Source organism: Myxine glutinosa, chromosome 6, assembly GCF_964187855.1.
Source record: "Myxine glutinosa chromosome 6, kmMyxGlut1.1, whole genome shotgun sequence".
Taxonomy (NCBI): domain Eukaryota; kingdom Metazoa; phylum Chordata; class Myxini; order Myxiniformes; family Myxinidae; genus Myxine; species Myxine glutinosa.
In genome coordinates, this window is record NC_136266.1 from 187,161,933 (window position 1) to 187,181,887 (window position 19,955).

At 47.2% G+C, this 19,955-nt stretch overlaps 1 protein-coding gene across 4 annotated transcripts in view; it reads right to left on the reverse strand.

Annotated features, from left to right (window-relative positions):
- Positions 1-19,955, reverse strand: part of LOC137429055 (uncharacterized) — a 346,812-nt gene that overhangs the window by 60,099 nt on the left and 266,758 nt on the right. For all 4 annotated transcript variants that reach the window (XM_068119076.2, XM_068119074.2, XM_068119077.2 and 1 more), the window contains one exon: positions 2,198-2,847. In XM_068119076.2, coding sequence (XP_067975177.2) covers positions 2,198-2,847 — 650 coding nt within the window. The remainder of the gene's footprint in view (positions 1-2,197; positions 2,848-19,955) is intronic.

Below are 19,955 nucleotides of genomic sequence, written 5' to 3' on the forward strand. Positions count from 1 at the left end.
TAGATAGGGATTTCCCATGTTAAACGGAGGTGTCCCAGAAGCAACATTATTACACTACTCATCGCCCACTTATTCCATCCCTCTCTGTACCCACCGTACCCAGTCGTACCTAGCTGCTCCTGGACTCTGTGTCCTTTCCTCCTGACAAGGTGGAAAAGTTTCTGTCAACCCTCGACTCTGATTCTGCAACTGGACCTGATGGCATCAGCACACGGGTCCTAAAATCCTGTACTTCCGCTCTTTCACTCCCTCTCTCTGTTCTCTTCACCCTCTCTTTTGCTCAAGGTCATCTTCCATCTGCTTGGAAATCTGCCAACATCACCGCTTTGCACAAAAAAGGTGCAAAAACAGATCCTAGCAACTACAGACCAATCAGCCTTCTCCCAATTATCAGCAAAGTCATGAAATCCATCATTGCTTCGGATATGAAATCTTTCCTCTTCTCCAATGGCTTGATCTCTGATCATCAATTTGGTTTCAGACCAGGTCACTCTACTCTGGACGCGCTGCTTCTGCTGTCTCAACAATGGATGGAGGTCCTCAATGCCAAACAGGAAATTAGAGCTGTCTCCCTCGACATATCATGTGCCTTCGATACGGTCTGGCACCCCGCTCTGCTCACCAAACTCTCCTCTTTTGGTAGGTCATTGTCCTGTTGGATTGTCCTTGCCCCCCCAGCTCTCTCTGGACTCTGCCCCGCAAATATTCCTACAGGTTGCACAAGATCTGCCTGCAACCCTCTTATGGTTAAACTGCCAAAATCAAGACTCTCTGCTCACCTTCACTCCTTCATTCCTCTTTTCTCCCACCTCTGGAACAAACTTCCTCACTCTCTTCAATCCCACTCCCCCCTCCAGGTCTTTAAAACAGCTGTTCACCACCATCTCTTATCTTCCCCCATCCAAAACCTTGATCTTTTCTACCCCCGCTAATTTCACCCCAATTCCACTTTTTTGAAATACCAACTTCTGTCCTGGAAGTCCTTGGTGTCCTTGTGTTTTATACTTCTCCCTCCTCCCCCCCTTCCCATGCCTCCTCCCCCCAAGCCCTCTCCCTGCTCTCAAATGTTGTGTTTGTGTGCTTCCCCTTCTCTCCCCATCTTGTCTTCCGCTCCCTCTTTTTATATATTTTGTTTGTCTGGTTGATTTGTTTGTGAAGTAAATGTTAGCTCTTTCACGAGCCTCGATTCAGTATACAAAAAAAAAATTTATATATATTATGAGAAAAATTGTTTTGATTTATGTCGTTTCTATGTTCATGACACCTTTCAGTAACACATCCCCATTGGCTCATCAGTCACAGCACTTTCAACAAACTTTCCTTCATTGTAAGTACTCCGGGTCCTTTCAACGGATAGAGAACAGATCTCAACTCAGTTTCACCAGCGGAGAGCATCTCGGTGTGACTGCTTTGCTTCGTTTATGCACGACGAGCCATGCATATCCGTTGCTTTGCTGACGGGTTTCAATGAAACAGGTTTCAGTGTTTATTGGCGAGTCATCAGCGACAGGACAGCGTAGACAGAAACACACACCACCAAGGCTCCAAAACATGTACCACATGCAATGCCAATAGCAATCATCATATAAACATCAAGACCCTACCACGCCTCTCACTGGAGGGAACGACCCATCAGCTCTCACCTAATCGATTATCCCCAGGTGGCTAGGATCTTTATAATTAACCTCCCTGCTCTTCGAACCAAAGAAAGAGGCTTCCTTTTTCAATGAAAAGGTTAAAAAAAAACCATAACATTGTAACAAAGCTAAGGATATAGACTCAGGCCCCATGGTCAATGTGCACAGTCCAATAAAACTTGGCAAATGCATCTAAGCATGCACATTGGCCCGAAGGGAAAATCATGTTATCAAAAAACGCATACATCTTAGCTTACAGGGCTGGGATACATAGTCATAGCATATCTGTTAGGGACAACTGACCCTTGACCGATGGAGTGGAATACCCCGAAAAGGTAAACTGACATGCCATCACGTGAGAGAATATATACTTCGAGCACTTCTTAACTGGAACGGTGACCATGACATTGACATGATTGCTTTCATCAAGGGGATGGGCTTGTTGATTCTGAGGTTTACACCGAGGGGAGCCTATCATTTTGGCCCAACCAATTTCATGAACTAATAGAGACAATAAATGAAAACATTGGGTGTAGAATTGAAATGGAAAATATACTTACTGAAGAATTCCAATCGGCATGACTGTCCTCATCATAAAGACTGGGTTCCTCATCCATAGACATCCTTGAACTCGCACTTGAGTCCATGTCATTAGTACATTTGAACTTGGATGTCATGGCGCTCTTAGAGCCACACAGGAGCTGCGTGCAACAGTTCGGCTCGGGACCATCATTGACGTCATCAGAGCGCAAACTGTTTTTAGTGTTCAAAAGGTCTTGCTTTGATTCAATGTCAACACCCTCAAGTGATGACATTTCCACCTGTACATCACAGGGCAATGCAGGCAAATCAACGCCCAGATTTTGTTCATAAATGCAACAACCATTGTTTACATCATCATTTTTGCTTTCCAGGGTAAAATCATCACAGATTGGTAAAATGCCACTCAAATCTGTGCTGCCATGTTCAATTTGCTTCTCGTTATGGCTTCCATGCAAGATGCCACCATCTTTCTTCAGCTGTTCTCCATCAGCAACCAAACGGTTAGTTGCCTTCGACTGCATCGTAGCAGTGGATGAAAAGTCAGTGTATGTGCCGAGGTTTGGAACTGCAGGCAACAGTTCAATATTTGACGTCATTTGACGTGAATCGAGATTTTTGGCAATATTTCCATGAGAACCAGCAGTGTAGGTGGCATCAGTCATTTCACCTGCACACAAAGACAAGGATAAAGAAAAAAAAATGTAGAGCTTTATTTCGAAGACAGACACATATATATACATATATGTACCTGTCGAAAGATTCGCAGCTCAGGATTCAAATTGTAAAGGATAGCACAAAGAGCAGTAAAATAATTTAAAATTCTTTATTAATAGCCTGACGTTTCGAGACCAAACGAGTTCTCTTCATCGGAGGCGTTAAGTGTGGTGTTAACCGTTAAGTTCCGTTGGGGACGGTTTACGTCATGGATTGGTCCAAGTCCTTGCCAATCACAGGGCTTCCCTGCATTAAAATGACTCTCCCGTTTTTGACGTTGTAATTGATTGTGCAGTGCTATGTATGTGGGATGGAAGTCCATGTGTCGGTTGATGGAGTTTACATCAGAGCACCAGGCCTCGATAATCTCGTGGTTCACTCTCAAAGATCCTGTGCCAAGGCACAGCACAACACTTAAACTCTATTCCCATCATACTAAAATAGGCCATTCAGTGTCTGTCTGGCCGTCTGTTTTTTGGACCACGATACATTCGGTCGTTACTTATCCAATCTCAACCAAACTTAACAGGAGGACTAAACTCAAGGTCAGACGACGGAGGTTGTAGCGACTTCCTTTCCTCCCCTCCCAAGGGGGTTTCCGCCTCGGGAGAAATCCATGTTAAGATGTATATCCGTGTTAAGATAGCTAATCGTGGCATTTTACAAAGCCACTTCTAATAACAAAATTAACCAGAACGGCACTCTTCGACGTCACGACGTCGACCTATATACAGTGCATTCAGAAAGTATTGAGACCCCTTCACTTTTTTCACATTTTGTTATGTTGCAGCCTTATGCTGAAATCGTTTAAATTCATTTTTTCCCTCATCAATCTTCACTCAATACCCCATAATGACAGAGAGAAAACAGGATTTTAGAAAGTTTTGTAAATTTATTAAAAAGAAAAAACTGAAATATCACATTTACATAAGTAATCAGACCCTTTGCTCTGACACTTGAAATTTAGCTCAGGTGCCTCCCATTTCTCTTGATCATCTTTGAGATGTTTCTACACCTTGATTGGAGTCCACCTGTGGTAAATTCAATTGATTGGACATGATTTGGAAAGGCACACACCTGTCTATATAAGGTCTCACAGCTGACAATGGATATCAGAGCAAAAACCAAGCCATGAGGTCGAAGGACCTGCCTGCAGAGCTCAGAGACAGGATTGTGTCGAGGCACAGATCTGGGGAAGCCGACAAAAAAAAATCTCTGCTGCATTGAAGCTTCCCAAGAGCACAGTGGCCTCCATAATTCTTAAATGGAAGAAGTTTGGAACAACCAGGACTCTTCCTCGAGCTGGCCGCCCGGCCAAACTGAGCAATCTGGGGAGAAGGGCGTTGGTAAGAGAGGTGACCAAGAACCCGATGGTCACTCTGGCTGAGCTCCAGAGATCCTGTGTGGAGATGGGAGAAACTTCCAGAAGGACAACCATCACTGCAACACTCCACCGATCTGGGCTTTATGGCAGAGTGGCCAGACGGAAGCCTCTCCTCAGTGAAAAACACATGAAAGCCCGCTTGGAGATTGCAAAAAAGCCCCTAAAGGACTCCCAGACTGAGAGAAAGAAGACTCTGTGGGCTTTCATGTGTGAAAAAACTGAAGGGGTCTGAATACTTCCTGAATGCACTGTACCTCCGCCCACATAATTACATTATTATACATAATTGTACCAAGTTCTATTTTAATCCATTCAGCTCTTCTCAAGTATCACATTTTTACCTGACATGATCGTTGACGCCAAAATGTAATCAGTTCACCTTTGCATCATAATATATACTTATATCAGGTGTCGTCAAAATCCCATCACTGGTTCACAAGTCAGCTCGGTAACAGAATTTTCATCTAACGGGACCTCTGACCTTTGACCTCTTAACCCCATAATCTAATCAGTTCACCTTTGCATCATCATATATACCTATACCAAGTTTGAGTTAGATCCCTTCAGCCGTTCTCAAGTTATCGCGGTAATGAAAACCTATCGCGGACGGATGGAAAACCCGAAAACATAATGCCTCCGACAACTTGGTCAGTGGAAGCATAACAACACTAATGATAATATCATAACATTAATGTTAGTACAAATAATAATACTAATAATGTCCCTCTTTCCAAGGGGTCTTTCCTCCTTGGACAAACAGAGTTAACGTGTATAAATAGCTCATCGTGGCATTTTGTGGGGGCAAGCCCACCAGAACTAAACGACAACAACACTCATCGACAGCACGACGTCGACCGATGTGCCTCCGCCCACATTATTACATCATTATACATAGTTGTACCAAGTTTGATTTAAATCCGTTCAGCTGTTCTCAAGTATCACATTTTACCTGGCATGACCTCTGACCTCAGCAAAATCACCTCACTCCTCACCTTTGATGCCAAAATATAATCAGGTTCATCTTTGCATTATCATAAATACATGTACCAAGTTTGGTCAGAATCCCATCACTGGTTCACAAGTTAGAACAGTAACAGGATTTTTACCTAACATGACCTCTGACCTATGACCTCTTGAACCCAAAATCTAATCAGTTAATCTTTGCATCATAATACACACATGCACCAACTTTGGTCAAAATCCCATCACTGGTTCACAATATATCACGGTAACAGGATTTTCACCTAACATGACCTCTGACCTTTGGCATGACCCCTAAGTCTAATAAGTTAATCTTTGCATCATAATACACATTTGCACCAACTTTGGTCAGAATCCCATCACTGGTTCACAATATATCACGGTAACAGGATTTTTACCTAACATGACCTCTGACCTATGACCCGTTGAACCCAAAATCTAATCAGTTAATCTTTGCATCATAATACACACTTGCACCAACTTTGGTCAGAATCCCATCACTGGTTCACAAGTTATCAAGGTAACAGGATTTTTACCTAACATGACCTCTGACCTTTGACATGACCCCCAAGTCTAATCAGTTCATCTTTACCTCATTATACACACCTGCAACAAGTTTGACTAAGATCCCTTGAGCCGTTCTCAAGTTATCGCGGTAATGAAAACCTATCACGGACGGATGTACAAACAGCCGGACAGAACCCGAAAACATAACGCGTCCGGCGACTTCGTCAGCAGAGGCATAAAAACGTTATAACCTACAAGCGGCGGACGTCGCTTGTTTAAGGTCTCGGGGTCTTGAGTTTGAGCCCCTGTCGTGTTGTTGAAATAACACCAGGTGGATTGGCTCAGCCCGTCATCCTTTTGAGGTCGGCGAAAGGCCCGTCATCCATGCTTCCAGAAAATGATACAACCAGCGGCCACACAACTATCGGGGACCCCTCTTTGCGGTGGTTGTACCACAGCCCCCCCCCCCCACCCCCCCTCAGCCAAATCTTTCCCAATGTTCCGCGCTGCTCGGATTCGTTGGAGCAACACGGTTATGGTCAAAGTGCCATGGAAGGCCCTTTCCCTCTTGTCTCTTCTCCTCTCTCTCTCTCCTTCCTCCCTCTCTCTCTCCCTCTCCTTCCTCGCTCTCTCTCCCTCTCCTTCCTCGCTTTCTCTCCCCTCCCTCTCCTTCCTCCCTCTCTCCTCCCTTCCTCCCTCTCTCTCCCTCTCCTTCCTCCCTCTCTTTCCTCTCTCTCTCCCTCTCCTTCCTCGCTCTCTCTCCCCTCCCTCTCTCTCTCCTCCCTTCCTCCCTCTCCCTCTCCTTCCTCCCTCTCTCCTCTCTCTCCCTCTCCTTTCTTGCTCTCTCTCCCCTCCCTCTCCTTCCTTGCTCTCTCTCCCCTCCCTCTCCTTCCTCCCTCTCTCTCTCCTCCCTTCCTTCCTCCCTCTCCCTCTCCTCCCTCTCTCTCTCCTCCCTCTCTCTCTCTTTCCTCCCTCTCCTCTCTCTGTCTCCCTCTCCTTCCTCCCCCCCTCTCTCTCTCTTTCCTCCCTGTCTCTCTCTCCCCGCTCTCTCTCCCCCCCCCCCTCTCTCTCTCCTTCCTCCCTCTCTCTGTCCTCTCTCTCTCCTTTCCCCCTCTCTCTCTCCTCTCTCTCCCTCTCCTTCCTTGCTCTCTCTCCCCTCCCTCTCCTTCCTCCCTCTCTCTCTCCTCCCTCTCTCTCTCTCTCCTCCCTCCCTCCCTCTCTCTCTCCTTCCTCCCTCTCCCTCTCTCTCCTCTCTCTGTCTCCCTCTCCTTCCTCCCCCCTCTCTCTCCTTCCTCCCTGTCTCTCTCTCCCCGCTCTCTCTCTCCCCCCCCTCTCTCTCCTTCCTCCCTCTGTCCTCTCTCTCTCCTTTCCCCCTCTCTCTCCTCGCTCTGTCTCTCCCCCCCTCTCTCTCCTTCCTCCCTCTCTCCTTTCCCCCTCTCTCTCCTCCCTCTCTTTCTCCCCCCCTCTCTCTCCTTTCCCCCTCTCTCTCTCTCCCCCCCTCTCTCTCCTCTCCCTCTCTCTCTCCTCGCTCTCTCTGTCCCCCCCTCTCTCTCCTTCCTCCCCCTCTCTCTCCTCCTCTCTCTCCTTCCTCCCTCTCTCCTTTCCCCCTCTCTCTCCTCCCTCTCTCTCTCCCCCCCTCTCTCTCCTTCCTCCCCCCCTCTCTCTCCTTTCCCCCCTCCTTTCCCCCTCTCTCTTCCTCCCCCCCCTCTCTCTCCTTTCCCCCTCTCTCTCTCTGTCCCCCCCTCTCTCTCCTTCCTCCCTCTCTCTCTCCTCCCCCCCTCTCTCTCCTTTCACCCTCTCTCTCTCTCCCCCCTCTCTCTCTCCTTCCTCCCCCCCTCTCTCTCCTCGCTCTCTCTGTCCCCCCCTCTCTCTCCTTCCTCCCTCTCTCTCTCCTTTCCCCCTCTCTCTCCTCGCCTCTCTCTCCTTCCTCCCCCCCTCTCTCTCCTTTCCCCCTCTCTCTTCCTCCCCCCCTCTCTCTCCTTTCCCCCTCTCTCTCTCTGTCCCCCCCTCTCTCTCCTTCCTCCCTCTCTCTCTCTCCCCCCTCTCTCTCCTTTCACCCTCTCTCTCTCTCCCCCCCTCCTCTCTCTCCTTTCCCCCTCTCTCTCCTCGCTCTGTCTCTCCCCCCCCTCTCTCTCCTTCCTCCCCCTCTCTCTCTCCCCCCCTCTCTCTCCTTCCCTCCCCCCCTCTCTCTCCTTTCCCCCTCTCTCTCTCTCCCCCCCTCTCTCTCCTCTCCCTCTCTCTCTCCTCGCTCTCTGTCCCCCCCTCTCTCTCCTTCCTCCCTCTCTCTCTCCTTTCCCCCTCTCTCTCCTCCCTCTCTCTCTCCCCCCCCTCTCTCTCCTTCCTCCCCCCCTCTCTCTCCTTTCCCCCTCTCTCTCTCTCCCCCCCTCTCTCTCCTTCCTCCCCCCCTCTCTCTCCTTTCCCCCTCTCTCTCCTCGCTCTCTCTGTCTCGCTCCCCTCTCTCTCCTTCCTCCCTCTCTCTCTCCTTTCCCCCTCTCTCTCTTTCCTCCCCCCTCTCTCTCCTCTCCCTCTTTCTCTGCCCTAACTTTATGACGGTAGGGGGGTACACCATCCTGGATGTGGGGGATTCTCTGTGCGTTGCTCCTGGGACATTGATTGGCTGTCTGCATGCCGCGGGCCTTGTTCGACAGAACTGTCTGGGACTAAAGAACAAAATTAGAATTTAAAAAAAATTATAATTATATTTTTACTATTTCCAATTCACCTCTTGCATGTGTCCTACATTTGTCTTTTTGTATCATCACATATATGGGTGTCTCTCACTTTCCTTATTCATTTCCATTGACTTTAAATGTGTATCTTTAATCACTTATCTTTGAAGACATCTTTAAATGCAAAATCATTATCATCCTCATCAACTGATATTCTTAAAACATCTTATTGTAGCGGTTACCGGAAGCATGACACAATGACCTTGCACCGGCCGATGACGTCACCGGCGGGCGGTTACTCGCCCGGACGTGTCCGGACTTGCCTTGCTCGGGCGGACTCTCGATTTGCATACCACGCCCCGTTGAGAGGCGGGGCTGACTTATTTGCATACCACGCCCCCGTTGAGAGGCGGGGCTGACTTATTTGCATACCACGCCCCGTTGAGAGGCGTGGCTTTTGTGTGGTGAATTTTGATATAAATTGCCGCCCGTGTTAACGGGATATTCAGTGCTCTTGAGTTCTTTCGATTTGAGCCATAGTGTAGCAGCATAGCAAACCTGTTGTGCATTTTGTGATACAAGCACCAAATTTGGCACAAAATGTACATTAATATGTTGCGAACATTTTCAGATATTGGGCCACTTGAAATTCTCTCTTTATGTCCGCCATATTGGATTTCAAAATGGCCGCCACTTGAAATCTACATTTGCTATTATCTCTGGACGTAATGCAGCTATTGACTTGATTCTGGTATCTAAATGTATGTTTTTGGGGGCAAGGAATCCAATGGTACCAATTTCAACTTAATATTATCTATCACAGTCTGTTATATAATTTTATTTGGAAATTATCTAGGCAAATATTGGATTCAACACAATACTTTGAAAAGAATGTCTTAGTTCTGTAAATGTCTTAGGTATAATACTGACATGCTACATGGTCTAGTATTTGAGGCTAGGTATATACCGGTACTGAAGATACGTGTACATAAACAGTGTCATGTTAACAAGTTCAGCATTGCCACAAGTACATGTATGTTGTTGACTCATCGTCATGTGCAGTCCCCTTCACACACACAGAGGGCTGTGCACTGAAGGGCAGCCTTTTTGCACTTGCAGCGCCTCACACACCCTTTCTTGCACTTGCAAGAAACCAGCTCAATGCAGCTGTGAGCTGCCTCAGTTAGCCTGGTCCAGTAAGGTGTGTACTGTCCTTCTCCAGTCCTTGACCAACCCCAGTTGGTTGGTGGAGGGAGCTCTGGTGCTGGCAGCAGTATCTGACCCCACACATGTCCACCTTGATACACTGCCCTCTTGACATGTTCCTCCAGAGCTGCCTTCGTTGGAGGGATGAGCTGCACATTGTTCTTCCTTGCGAAGTTTCCTCCTGGCCTTGTCAATGTCTGTGCATTTGCTGGTTCGATCATACAACAGGATCACGAACCTCTCGATGATGCGCATTGCATCGTCTGGTATGTCACGAGGTGCAGAGGACAGCAGCAGCAGCGCCTCAGTGAGTTCTGGCAGTACCGTCCAGACTGCCCACGCAGTGTTCTTGCCATGTCTATGAAAACTAGACACAGTGTCGCATCCAGTTAGAGCGTGGAACATTGGCAGTGCACGAGCCTTCTCTCGTCCCAATCCAGCTGCTATTTCGTGTGCTGCTAGGTATCGGAAACTCTGGCCTGTTCCGAATGCCAGCCACAGTTTGTCTTCTGGTTGCAACTCCTGTGCCAGGGACACTGCCAGCACCACAACATCGGTGTCTACAGTCCGGATGAGTATTGCATGGTGTCCATGCTGGACTGCATGAGATGCATGCAGCAACATCCGACTGTCAGCCTCTTCATGGTTACATGGGGCGAGTGAGGTCAGATCTGGCAGTAGTGGCTTGCTGAGCACTGCCTCTCCATCAGTAATGACGAGTTGCTTGTCCTCCTGGTCAAATCATTCCATGAGAGCTGCTGAGAGGAACCTGAAAAGCTCGGTCTTGTTGCTGTCCACTCGTAGGAAGTTCTGCCAGTTTCCTGGTATGGCTGCGGCAGCCACCACACGTCTCCGCACACCTTGTCCCCGCTTTGCACGTGTACTACCTTTCAGTGAATCAGCAAGGTAAGTATCCCAGACCAGATCCAGGCGTGACACTGTTTGCAGCTTCGTGGACATATATGGGATGAAGATCAGTTGTGCATACTCTTCAAAGGTCTTTGATGCAGCCGGCTTCAGCATCTGGACGATGGCTGCTCCATCAAGCACAATACAGGTCGTGACAGGAGTCTCTGTCTTTGCGTCGGAGACTTCTTCCAAGCATGTGAGGAGATCACTCTTGGTACCAGTGCAGAGGCTTCCACCATCAGACAATGCAGGAGGACATGCCTGATTCTCGTGACAAAAGAACTCCTCAAGGTTTCCATCCCTCGTCTGGCAGCCAATGTACAGGCGTGCGAAGAGTTCACGGTCATTCTTGATGGAGGCGAGCTGTTGCTGACCTTTGCTCTGGCTTCTTGGAGTGGAAGTGCTGAACACCTTCAGCTTGTTACGAGGAATGGGTGCGTCCACTGCCTTTGTTCTGTCCAACAGACACTCTCTGGTGAAAGCCTCGAACTGCTCTTGGCCAATCCTCTTGGCATTCATCACGGTCTCCACAGCAGCAGGATCTGCGATCTCCTTTGTGTCCAGTTTGACTACATCCTGACTCTCCTCCTCGAATGGGTTGCCCATCTCCTCTATGACACCGACGAGAGAGCGAACATCTTTCACAAATGAGGCCTGTACACTTGGCGTCTGATCATGATGACGTGTGTCTGCTGTTTGCCATCTCCAGTGTTGGTTCCCATCCTGGAATTCTTCGATCACCCTGGCAACTTCTGGTCCCGCAACCATCCAGCGACGTAGGGCACTAGGGTTGTCAGTGAGCCCAACTGCTCCACCGTCTCCTTTGATGCAGGCATTATTCTGCTCATGTGCCTGGTCAATCGGGATTGAAGAGAACACCCTCTGTGTTTTCTGAACGGTGAAGTGGCTTTCCCTGAATTTCCTGGCTACATCTGGGTGTTTGATGGTGAGTTCGGCCATGTCCTTCAGGTGCACTGGTATCCACCTAGCATAGTGGGTGTGATCCAGTGCATGGAACCAGGGGACCAGCTCTGTCAGAGCATCGAGGTACATCATTAACGATCCCTGCCTGAGAGAACGCACATACACTAGAACCAACAGTTCTAGTTCCAGCACGGTTGCCCAGTAGTGAAACTGGGGGATGTCTTCTCCTCTCTGGCAACACCAGTCTTCAAACTCCGGAAGGTCCTCTGCATCCCTGGTTTCTCCCAGACAGTAGTGGTTGTAGGCACGGTGTTGCAGGATGTACAGTGCTGCTGCAGTCACTTGATGTGCTCTTCTTGTGCGCAAGACATGGGATGTTCGCAGGAATGAGTCTGCTGTCCCTGCTGTCGCAATCTCGGCTTGCACAAGTGCTTGCACCCAACCACTCCCTTTCAGCCAGTCCCCCAGTGTCCTCAGTGCCGCCATCTCTATGTGGAGGCCACCAAACATCACCACTATCTGGTCTTCACCATAGCTCTCTGGCCACTTCCACTGTATCTGCTTGGCCAAAGCAAACAGTGGCTGATCAACGGTGACCACTGGTGTCTGTCCAGGATTTAGGTGTTCCACAGCATTCTTCACGACGTCCATTGAGTGCCGGATCATGGCCACTGTGTGGGCACTCTCCAGGAAGAGTGGAAGCAGCGACGTGGGGCAGATGACTCGAGCATCTGGTGGCTGTGGGCTGGCATGAAATGCAGCCCAAGATGTGTTGTCATTGTCCACTGTACCAGTGTTGTCTAATTTTGTTTCCTAATGGGATATGAATTTATATTTTAGACTGCCAGTATATATGAGCTTGTCTGAGTTGTTACTAGTGATTTAGTATAGTTTATTTATTTATTTATATTTACAGAACTAAGACATTCTTTTCAAAGTATTGTGTTGAATCCAATATTTGCCTAGATAATTTCCAAATAAAATTATATAACAGACTGTGATAGATAATATTAAGTTGAAATTGGTACCATTGGATTCCTTGCCCCCAAAAACATACATTTAGATACCAGAATCAAGTCAATAGCTGCATTACGTCCAGAGATAATAGCAAATGTAGATTTCAAGTGGCGGCCATTTTGAAATCCAATATGGCGGACATAAAGAGAGAATTTCAAGTGGCCCAATATCTGAAAATGTTCGCAACATATTAATGTACATTTGTGCCAAATTTGGTGCTTGTATCACAAAATGCACAATTCTTTTGAATATTTGGGCTAAGCCGCCCCACTACCAGAATAAATAGCTCAGTGAAGCTTCGTTCCTGGTGTCGTCCATTTTGTCCGGCTTTATCGTGCGAGTTCCACATTACGAACATTTTAATGAGGTACCAAATCTTCGTTTTCCAAACTCCTCCCTTCTGGTTTTCCCAAACCATATCCCAGTTCTTCTCCCCTCAATTCTCCCTCCGATCTTCCTTTGCTCCACCTGCTCTCTGCGGTTTCTTATTTTAAGCCCCCCCCCCCCCTACCCCGTTAACGTAACCCCTTATTTTCTGATTTTGGCCTGCTTGCCCCCTCGCCTGGCTGGGCCGGCCACCATTCTGTCCTGAAACACGGCCATCATATACATGTCCGTGTCCATCCGGTTAGCTTGCGTGTGGACAGCGTCTCAGACACGGAACCAGCGACGAATCAGCCTCGCAGAAGTAGCCTCGCGAACCCCGACAGGTGGTTCATTTCAGCAGATTAACTGCAACACACCGACTTATTACAGGTGTATTGCGATGTTCTACCTGCTTCAGAGTTCCGTTCCCTGATGACCAGACACGTTGTCCATTACAGTTCCCTCCATAACTATTGGAACAGTGAAGTCAAATTTGATATTATTTCTATATACTCAAGAAATTTGGATTTGAGATCAAAAGACGAACATGATGCAAGAATACAGGTGAGCTTTTATTTCCTGGTATTTCTTTGTATACATGTTTACCATTGGAGAACAATAGCACTTTTTATATTCAGTCCCCCATTGTAGGTGAGCATAAGTATTTTAACAGAGTAACTTGAGGTAAATTAAAGTAGTATAATAGTTAGTATTTGTTCCATATCCCTCACCTACAATAACTACATCGAGCATGTGACCCATCGACATCACCAAACTCCAGGTGTCTTCCTCCGAGTCCCTTTGCCAGGCCTTTACTGCAGCTATTTTCAGTTGTTCTTTGTTTTGGGGGGTTTCTGACTTTAATAATAATAATAATAATAATAATAATAATAAACTTTATTTATGTAGCACCTTTAAATACAAAGAAATGTCAAAATAATGAACAAGGGGAAAATCAGTTGATCAAGTAAAAAAAGAAAAAAGAGAAATGCAAGAATGAGAGTAGAAAAGAGCAAAATTACATAAACAAATATCAATTAAAAAAAAAAACAACCACATTTCATAAAACACAAATAACCATTGGGGGGGGGGGGGGGAGGACATCAAATTACATACAATGGAAATTATAACATTGTTGACCATTCCTTTTTTGCAAAGCAGGTAAGTTAAAAGCAAGGCAATAAAGGTGGGTTTTTGGCCTAGATTTAAAAACGAATAGAACAGAATTCCTTCAGGTGATCTGGGAGCTTATTCCACAGGTCGGATGCAACCGAGCAAAAAGCCCGATCGCACATGGTGCGCAGCCGAGAACTGGGAAAATACAGGAGACGGGCAGTGCTAGAACCAGGTAAGAGTGTGTGTGTGGGGTCCTGGGCACAGACAGCAGACTGGCAGTGCTAGAACCAGGTAAGAGTGTGTGTGGGGTCCTTGGCACAGACAGCAGACTGGCAGTGCTAGAACCAGGTAAGAGTGTGTGTGGGGTCCTGGGCACAGACAGCAGACTGGCAGTGCTAGAACCAGGTAAGAGTGTGTGTGGGGTCCTTGGCACAGACAGCAGACTGGCAGTGCTAGAACCAGGTAAGAGTGTGTGTGGGGTCCTGGGCACAGACAGGAGACGGGCAGTGCCAGAACCAAGTAAGAGTGTGTGTGGGGTCCTGGGCACAGACAGGAGATGGGCAGTGCTAGAACCAAGTAAGAGTGTGTGTGGGGTCCTGGGCACAGACAAGAGACTGGCAGTGCTAGAACCAAGTAAGAGTGTGTGTGGGGTCCTAGGCACAGACAAGAGACTGGCAGTGCTAGAACCAAGTAAAAGTGTGTGTGGGGTCCTGGGCACAGACAAGAGACGGGCAGTGCTAGAACCAAGTAAAAGTGTGTGTGGGGTCCTGGGCACAGACAGGAGATGGGCAGTGCTAGAACCAAGTAAGAGTGTGTGTGGGGTCCTGGGCACAGACAAGAGACTGGCAGTGCTAGAACCAAGTAAGAGTGTGTGTGGGGTCCTGGGCACAGACAAGAGACTGGCAGTGCCAGAAGCAAGGGTGTGTGTGGGGTCCTGGGCACAGACAGGAGACGGGCAGTGCTAAAACCAAGTAAGAGTGTGTGTGGGGTCCTGGGCACAGACAGGAGACGGGCAGTGCTAAAACCAAGTAAGAGTGTGTGTGGGGTCCTGGGCACAGACAGGAGACGGGCAGTGTGAGACCGAAGGGTGCACATGTGGGGTCCTGGGCACAGAAAGGAGATGGGCAGTGGGAGACCGAAGGGTGCACGTGTGGGGTCCTGGGCACAGACAGGAGATGGGCAGTGCTAGAACCAAGTAAGAGTGTGTGTGGGGTCCTGGGCACAGACAGGAGACGGGCAGAGCCAGAACCAAGTAAGAGTTTGTGTGTGGGGTCCTGGGCACAGACAAGAGACTGGCAGTGCCAGAACCAAATAAGAGTGTGTGTGGGGTCCTGGGCACAGACAGGAGACTGGCAGTGCTAGAACCAAGTAACAGTGTGTGTGGGGTCCTGGGCACAGACAGGAGACGGGCAGTGCGACACCGAAGGGTGCACGTGTGGGGTCCTGGGAACAGACAGGAGACTGGCAGTGATAGACCTAAGGGTGTGTGTGGGGTCCTGGGAACAGACAGGAGACTGGCAATGCGAGACCTAAGAGTGTGTGTGGGGTCCTGGGAACAGAGAGGAGACTGGCAATGTGAGACCTAAGAGTACACTTGTGGGGTTCTGGGCACAGAGAGGAAACTGGTAGTGCGAGGCCTAAGAGTGCACGTGTGGGTGTGTAATGGCTAAGTAAACTTTCCAAATATGTGGGACTGGTGCCAGGTACAAATCTTAAAACCAAAAGTAAAATTTTAAACTCGATTCGATATTTCACTGGAAGCCAATGCAAGGAAGCCAGACACAGAAGTGATGTGCTCTATTTTCATAGTTTTGGTTAAAACCCGAGCAGCACTCATCTGAACATATTGTAACGTTTGAAGGGATTTGGCAGGTAAACCAACAAAGCGTGAATTACAGTAATCGAGCCTGGAAAATATAACAGCATGCATGAGTTCCTCTGCATCAGGCATCCTTAAGGAAGATCTCAATCTGGCAATGTTTCTGAGGTGAAAAAATCAAGTTTGACCCACTTTCTTGATGCGGGCTTCAAAAGAGAGAAATGGATCCAATGCATCTTCCAGACTAGTGATCAAGGAGGAAAGTGGAGTAACGAGCCCATTAATTACAATACGGTTGTTGCCAAATCTTTAGTTTGACGAGGAGTACCAATAAGTGTAGCCTCAGTCTTGCTGCCATTGAGTTGCAGAAAGCTAGCATCCATCCATGCCCTTACCTCGTCGAAACAATTGTTCACCTGGAAAATTACAAGATGGGTATCAGGTACGGTTTTGCAAGTAGACCTGAGTGTCGTCAGCATAACAATGGAAACTGATACCATGCTTCCTCTCCAACCTAATGAGCGGACAACATGACGTCATCGCCATGCACGTCCGCCTTGCCTGCAAAGTTCCAGAGGAACCATCTAGCAGTGCATCATTACGGATTATAATATATGTGTGTGTAGGTTGGAGAACCAGATTACAGATACCATTATTAGTAACTCCCAACCGCAACCAGGTCGACTCCATATGATGAGTGGATACCAGAGATAACGTTACCGCGTGGCAGGCGGTGCGTATCGCTCCCAGCAAGGTGCAGCAGCAGCTGTATGGGACACCTTGCTGGCGGTTCTCCACTGATGATATGAAGGTCGCATAGTGACTGATATAAAAACCGAAAGGGTCACAGAGTTACAAGTGTATGAAAGCCTCACTGCGTTGCCCTGATGAAGCCCCAACAAGGGCGAAACCAGGTCGGTAACTGTGAGTTTTGCATGCACTTGTGACAGTATCTGTATTTATAATCCGCAATGACGCACTGCTAGATGGTTCCTCTGGAACTTTGCAGGCAAGGCGGACGTGCATGGCGATGACGTCATGTTGTCCGCTCATTAGGTTGGAGAACCAGATTACAGATACCATTATTAGTAACTCCCAACCGCAACCAGGTCGACTCCATATGATGAGTGGATACCAGAGATAACGTTACCGCGTGGCAGGCGGTGCGTATCGCTCCCAGCGAGGTGCAGCAGCAGCTGTATGGGACACCTTGCTGGCGGTTCTCCACTGATGATATGAAGGTCGCATAGTGACTGATATAAAAACCGAAAGGGTCACAGAGTTACAAGTGTATGAAAGCCTCACTGCGTTGCCCTGATGAAGCCCCAACAAGGGCGAAACCAGGTCGGTAACTGTGAGTTTTGCATGCACTTGTGACAGTATCTGTATTTATAATCCGCAATGACGCACTGCTAGATGGTTCCTCTGGAACTTTGCAGGCAAGGCGGACGTGCATGGCGATGACGTCATGTTGTCCGCTCATTAGGTTGGAGAACCAGATTACAGATACCATTATTAGTAACTCCCAACCGCAACCAGGTCGACTCCATATGATGAGTGGATACCAGAGATAACGTTACCGCGTGGCAGGCGGTGCGCATCGCTCCCAGCGAGGTGCAGCAGCAGCTGTATGGGACACCTTGCTGGCGGTTCTCCACTGATGATATGAAGGTCGCATAGTGACTGATATAAAAACCGAAAGGGTCACAGAGTTACAAGTGTATGGAAAGCCTCACTGCGTTGCCCTGATGAAGCCCCAACAAGGGCAAAACCAGGTCGGTAACTGTGAGTTTTGCATGCACTTGTGACAGTATCTGTATTTATAATCCGTAATGACGCACTGCTAGATGGTTCCTCTGGAACTTTGCAGGCAAGGCGGACGTGCATGGCGATGACGTCATGTTGTCCGCTCATTAGGTTGGAGAACCAGATTACAGATACCATTATTAGTAACTCCCAACCGCAACCAGGTCGACTCCATATGATGAGTGGATACCAGAGATAACGTTACCGCGTGGCAGGCGGTGCGCATCGCTCCCAGCAAGGTGCAGCAGCAGCTGTATGGGACACCTTGCTGGCGGTTCTCCACTGATGATATGAAGGTCGCATAGTGACTGATATAAAAACCGAAAGGGTCACAGAGTTACAAGTGTATGGAAAGCCTCACTGCGTTGCCCTGATGAAGCCCCAACAAGGGCAAAACCAGGTCGGTAACTGTGAGTTTTGCATGCACTTGTGACAGTATCTGTATTTATAATCCGTAATGACGCACTGCTAGATGGTTCCTCTGGAACTTTGCAGGCAAGGCGGACGTGCATGGCGATGACGTAATGTTGTCCGCTCATTAGGTTGGAGAACCAGATTACAGATACCATTATTATATATATATATATATATATATATATATATATATATATATATATATATATATATATATATATATATATATATATATATATATATATATATATTACCCAGGAGGCCAAGGGGGTTTACCAGACATGGGCTGTTGTAAAAGGTTGTGCCCCAGAAATCATATCTACACATGCCTAGGAACACAACCTAGGTCAACAACCTCGCCAACAAGCTGCTGGAAATGTCGTATCACCCTATATGTGATCTAACTCAAATACCACTCTAGGTGCGTTTTTTGGTTATCAGCAGCAGTGGCTTTTTCTGCTCTATATCAAAGAAATATCAGATATTAATGACTCAAACAAGCTACATATGTAAATTTACTGCTATTATGATTTCCCCATACAGGATCAAGGTGCACAGCTGACAGAGTTTTGCTGTATGGCTGATTTTTATGAATGATTTAATATTTACTCATTTTCAGACAAGTGTGAAATAATATCAACATGCACTTCTGGATGAGATTTGCTCCAAGTGAAGTTGTGTTCTTAATATATATACTCCTTTGCACTTTTAACTACAATGTCTAATGAATTAGTTTGTGTTTCAGATAACACAGCCGGGAGAAAAATGACCAGTCAAGCTGGGAAGAGGCTGGTTCAAGAGGCACTGTTACTGGAACAACCAAAGAAAAGGTGGGAGGATGGCTGGAACACAGACTATGGCAGATGTCTAATATGTCAAGAACCATCAATGAAAGGACTTAATAATGTCCAGGTGATATCAACAGAAAAGCTTCTTGTGGCTATGTCCTGTCGACGGGATCATATTCACAGAAGATTACAAAGTGACATTACCCAAGAAAACTGGGTTGGACAAAATTCCCCTAAATGGCATGTAAAATGCAGGAACTGGTACCTGAATGAAAAAAGTTACAAACTGGCAGAAAAAAGGAATCTAGGAGGGCAACCACCAGCGGCTGATGACCCTATGAAAACTTCATCTCTTGGGTCTCATACCACAAGACAATCCACATCAGGATTTGAAGCCAAGAACACTTGTGTCATCTGTAATAAGACATGGTATAGAGGGAAAGAGCCCACCTGTAAAGTGTCTACTACAACCAGCCAACATGCAATCCTTGATCAAGCCAAAAAGCTGAAGAGACAAGATATCTTGCAAAGGCTAATTGGTCAAGGCTTTGATATGGTTGCCAATGACATCTGCTACCATACACCCTGCATGAATACTTTTAAAGCTAGACGCATCCCCACTATCAGTCCAACACAAAATCTCTATGATGTTGCATTTGAAAGATTAGTCGAACAGCTTGAGACATCACTCTTCCAAAATAAGTGTGGCTTTTTTATGAAAAATCTTCGGGATCAGTATCGGGCAATTCTTCGAGAGCTAGATGTCAAAACTGCAGACTCGTATCGATCAATAACTTTGAAGTGGAAATTGCAACAATGGTTTGGCAAGCGCATTTCAATTATCAACCGAAGCACTGGCGCTGGCTTTATCTGTGCTTCCTCCATACCACTAGGAGATGCTCTAGAAAAACTGAGGTTGTTAGAGGCCAAGAATCAGATTGATGAAAAACAGCAAATAATGCATTGTGCAGCTAAAATTCTGAGAGCTGATATTAAGCAGTGCAAAAAAGAACAAAAATCAGAGCAGTTTACTGAAATTTCTTTTGCAGCTGCTGAAAGAATTGTTCCACAAACTTTATTTGATTTCACAACCATGCTGCTCTCTGACAAAGCAGGGAAAAAGCACCAAGAGTCTGGATCCCATATTTCAGATTC